This window comes from Podarcis filfolensis (genome assembly GCF_964270895.1).
Source record: "Podarcis filfolensis genome assembly, chromosome: 6".
Classification (NCBI taxonomy): Eukaryota; Metazoa; Chordata; class Lepidosauria; order Squamata; family Lacertidae; genus Podarcis; species Podarcis filfolensis.
Genome location: NC_139609.1, coordinates 1,517,328 through 1,521,931, shown reverse-complemented (window position 1 = coordinate 1,521,931; position 4,604 = coordinate 1,517,328). Strand labels below are relative to the sequence as shown.

At 45.3% G+C, this 4,604-nt stretch overlaps 1 protein-coding gene across 1 annotated transcript; it reads right to left on the bottom strand.

The window, feature by feature from the left end:
- Window positions 1–2,173: 2,173 nt before the first annotated feature.
- Window positions 2,174–4,267, bottom strand: LOC310765139 (uncharacterized protein). Its single transcript, XM_083619766.1, has 3 exons — window positions 3,273–4,267; window positions 2,742–2,935; window positions 2,174–2,285 (listed from the first exon to the last, which is right to left on the bottom strand). Exons 1-3 carry the CDS (start codon window positions 3,311–3,313, stop codon window positions 2,191–2,193), a joined length of 330 nt encoding a protein of 109 aa, XP_083475892.1. The 5' UTR covers window positions 3,314–4,267; the 3' UTR covers window positions 2,174–2,190.
- Between the last annotated feature and the right edge of the window lie 337 nt (window positions 4,268–4,604).

Below are 4,604 nucleotides of genomic sequence, written 5' to 3'. Positions count from 1 at the left end.
GGGCCTATGTGGTGGAAGTTTATCTGCTTCTTTTTCACAAAAAACATCCCGATAAGCAATATATTGTGACGGAATCTCACTTTCATTCCCCATCAACTTCCCTTCCACCTCTGTTCCCATTACTTCCACCGAGATTTTTCCGTTTTGCCCCAAACAATGTGTTATACAATAGATCGAACCAAAAACCAAAGACCTTTGATGCCAGGCAATCACCGGATTGTGACAATTGAGCCAACTCATGCCCAGCACCATCGGGTGCCCAGCTAGTTTGGTCACATGAAATGTCCTGGTCTCTAAGTATCCATTCTCATATCCATTCTCATTGGTGGAGTCTCGTAAGTCACTTCTCCTGACAGTAGCGGTCTGCCGTCGATTGTTTTCACTCGCAGTGGGAAATTCAAAGGTAACAAAGCGATTTTGTGTTCCTGTACCAATTTCTGGTCTATGAAATCTGCTGACGCTCCCGAGTCTAACAGCGCCTCTACCTGGACCCTGTGTCCATTGGGTAGTTGTAGTTGCACCTTCACCGTTAGTCCTGGAATAGGTGGTTCCGCGTGAGAGCCTTCTATTGCTTCTCCACCCGGCTGCAAGCTCCCATTTCCAGCCGGGGACATTCATTTCCCTGATGCAGTTCCTTTGGGCCATCGTCTCCTCCCATGTCTGCTCCAGACAGAGATTCCCATCCTTTACGATTTTGACATTGTTGTGCTAGATGCCCTGGTTTTCCACAGACGAAGCAACGTCTCGTGTCTCTTCCTCTCCCTGCATTTCCTCTTCCCATGGAAGTGGTAGTCACGGGGAGGGGTCTGGCTGCTCCTTATTCCGTGGGCTCTGGCCGCTCTCGTCCTGGCACGTTGCCCGCTCTGCTCTCTGTACTTTCGATAATATTGTTTTCGCGCCACCGCAGTCTCCATTGTTCCGTCTTTTCACTAGCCCTCCGTTCTATGCGTAGGCTCAATTGCAGGCACATTCGGACCAGAGAGTCCAAGGAACTAGGTTCTGGCATTTGGGCCAATTGGTCTAAAATCTCATTATTCAGTCCTTCCCTAAAAAGGGCTGCAACTGTTGGGGAATTCAGATCCCATTTTAATTTCTGCACCAGCAAACTAAAGTTGGACCAATAAACTCCCACAGTGTCTTTTCCTTGTCTCATTCTCAACAGCTGCCTAGCTGTGGTTGTTTCATGCGCAGGGTCTAAGAAAATCGTGTCTAGATACTGCAGAAAAATTTGTAAATTTCCTAGGGCGGCATCCCTCCGAGATATGAGGGGTATAACACAGTCCTTAGCCCTCCCTTCCAAGAAATTAATCACATAAGCAACCTTCTCTTGCTCCAACTGAAATTCTTTATCCTTTATTATGTAAGAAATTTCTGTCTTGAAAGCCATGTATTCCGAGCTTTCTCCCTTGAAGCTACACGGACATACAGTAAATGTTTTACTCACTCTATCTCCCCGCGTCGCTTGCAACATGGTTCTATGTTCTCCCAGTGCTGCCGATAGTACGTCGACTTGACTTTTCAACTGTAAGTTCTGTTGCCATAAGTCCTGTAATGTTAGCTGGAGCGCTGGGGTTTCCTCTTGCCCAACTGGCGCCACAGCTCCCTCCATTTTGGCTTCTCCTTCTTTACTTATAGTGAAGAGGCGCAGAGCAGAAGGTATTCTGTCAGGACTGGCTGTTATCCTCTTCAGATCACCACACAAACGCTTCTGGTCTTTTATAACTTTTTATTGCGAATTAACAAAACAATCTTATAAATGGTTCTTAACTCTTCTTCCTCAGAGTCACTTCTTTCAGATACCTTCTGAGCTCTGCTTCTCCGTGACCAGCCACCATCAAAATGGTGAAGGCGCCCTTCCTTTCGCTTTCCCACTCTTTTTCCTACCCTCCTGGCTAGAGCTGGCTTGTATCTCCCCTCCTCCGAATCTGAGCTAGAACTGAACCCTGGCCTTTCCTGGGAACAGCCGGTCCCTCCCTGTTGTTCCTCTTGCTCTCTTCTATTAGATGCACTGCTCTCCTCCCCCCTTGGGGAAAACTTTCTCCCTCTGAGGAACTGGAAACTTCTAATTCTTCCCTGACACAAAGCACCTCCAAGGATAAAAGCATGATCAAGGAATCGCATGTTTGTAATAGGACCTTTATTAGAATTGAACAAAAATGTCAAAGTCATGAAGTAGTGTAAAATAATTACCTATTTATTTAGATATTTGGTTTTGTGGGGAAAGGGAACTGGGCCTTGGGGTGGGGTAGCTGTGCTGGAGCTGCTGGCCTCACTGCTGTCGCTGCCTGGAATAGAAAAGAAAAAATATTCTTATTTTTTCATTTATTATTCATGCATTATCACATTGATAACCCATCTTTCCTGTAAGGGTCTTAAGGTGGCTTATGCTATTCTCCCCTCCGCATCCCATCCTCACAACAGATCTGTGAGGTAGGTTAGGCCAAGAGGCAGTGAGTGCCCAAGATTGCCCATTAAATTCCATGGGGGGATTTGAACCCTGGTCCCCCAGTCCTAGTCCAGCAGTCTAGCTTGGGTTGCCAACCCTTTTGAACCGATAGGCACACCTGCAAACCTGAGAGACTGCAGTGGGCACTACACCATAAAGAAAAAGCACAGAGGTAAACAGAAATTGTTCTCTCCTTCAAAACGGATGTCCCTGAACCCTTCTTGAATCCTTCCTCCCCCGAGAGCCAGATTCTCTCTGGCCTCGCAGTTCCTCATGAAAACAGGTCATCTCTCACCTTGCAAATCACGGCAGGTGGCAACCATCCCTTGGTCGATGGGATGAACATAGATGACTCTTAATTTCACTGGTATTACCTTCTCATCCTTCATAACCATCACTTCCTCTGCCTCTCTCTCCTTCTTGTAGACCAGGGGATGGATTTTGAGGGTGTGACAAGAGGAGGCCAGAAGCCTGCACAGCTTCTGAAACCTAAGGAAGAACAGGGAGACGGTCATAAAATGGATTCTAGTTACATCCTTCATACTCTCTATCTCTGCACTGAATTTGGGGCACCTGGCAGCTGAATTTGCTGTCAGAACTCTAATGGAGGGGGGCATCTTGTCAAAAGACCTTCCAATACTGGGAGATGCTCTTCTTGTGATGATGCCAACAAGGGAGAAGCAAGCCATTTCCCTCAAAGCATCTGTGGTGGTCCTGAGGACAATCTTTAAAAATTAATCTAACCATGACATAGTTCCCCATGTTTCTAAATCTTGAGGGATGGTGAAAGAAGCAGAATGCAGAAAGAATTAGAAATCCTACTTACACTTGAGACGAAGAGAGTCTCTTCATTCCCTCACGGAACATCTTGAGTTTCTCACTTGCTCTGCTCTGCTCTCTCTCACTTGCTGTCCTCAAATGGTTGCTCTTCCCAAAGTGCTCAGCCAAGTCACAATGGAGGACATGACACCATTACTTTACCTACCTGGCTTAACAATGGGCATTGTTCCCCTTAATATTCATTTTTCAAATATATCTGTCAGTGGGTTAGGTGGTTTTATTCCATTTATTTAGAAAATATCTAGACAAACAGCTTTCTTTAGGCTGCAAGAAAGTGAAATATTATGAGTTTGTGGGTGCCAGACTCCCCTGTCCAATTCATTTCAGACTCAACTGTGTCGTGAGTTTCTGGTTGCCAGGCACCGAACCCTGGATTCAGCAAATGTTAAAATATATGCCAGGCCAGTTTTGTGATGAGGAAATCACCTGGAGTGATAGGAGAACAAAAGGTGACGAGCCATTAGGAAAGCCGAAAAGAGGGGGATCCGGGTTCCTCCCTCAACTCACTTAGAAGACCAAGGTACAATTTGAAGGAGAGTTTTAGGGTTGGCCATGGTGTGACCTAGAGGGGGGAAAACAGGGTTGCAGGCTGCTAAAGACAAGAAAGCTGGGGAAAGGGCCAGAACATGATAGTAGATTTTTGTCTGGGCTAAGAAAGAGTGCAATGCTTCGAACCCTTCCATCACATGCTCAGGTTGTATATATGTGTTAATAAACCATATTTCAAAGACACCACAGTCTCAGCTGTGCCTCATTTCCAAAAGGAAACACATCCCCTGAGTAAGGACCTGGAACCCCGGAATCTCACAGCACTCAGAGATGGGGCTGGTGTGCAACAGTACATTCATTTTATTTATGCTTACATTTTCCTACAAAGTACATAAAAATCTGAGTGTTACATCTGACAATGTTCTACTAACTGGTAACCCATTAAAATCGAAGGATCTAAGAAACTCATGTCTATTAATTTCAATAGGATTACCCTGATTATTTTAAAATACAGGTAACTCACATTGTGCACTTATTTTAGATTCTAAATGATCGCAGCTTTGCGTGGGTTGGTGGAGAATAAATAAATGGAGAGCAGAGGAACCCCACTCTCCATTTATTTAATCCCCAAAATTGTGATCGCTTCAAAATGCTTGCAGGTGCAAACAGGATTTGTGGCCTAGCTATGGTGGTCAAGGCAAGTGCAGCAGATATAATGTCCAAATGGATCTCCATTCTGCATAAATGCTGATAGACTAGGCATTCAAATTACAGAACATGCAGACTGCTATCCACTCTGTGATTTCAATTCCAACACCCAGCCCACTTT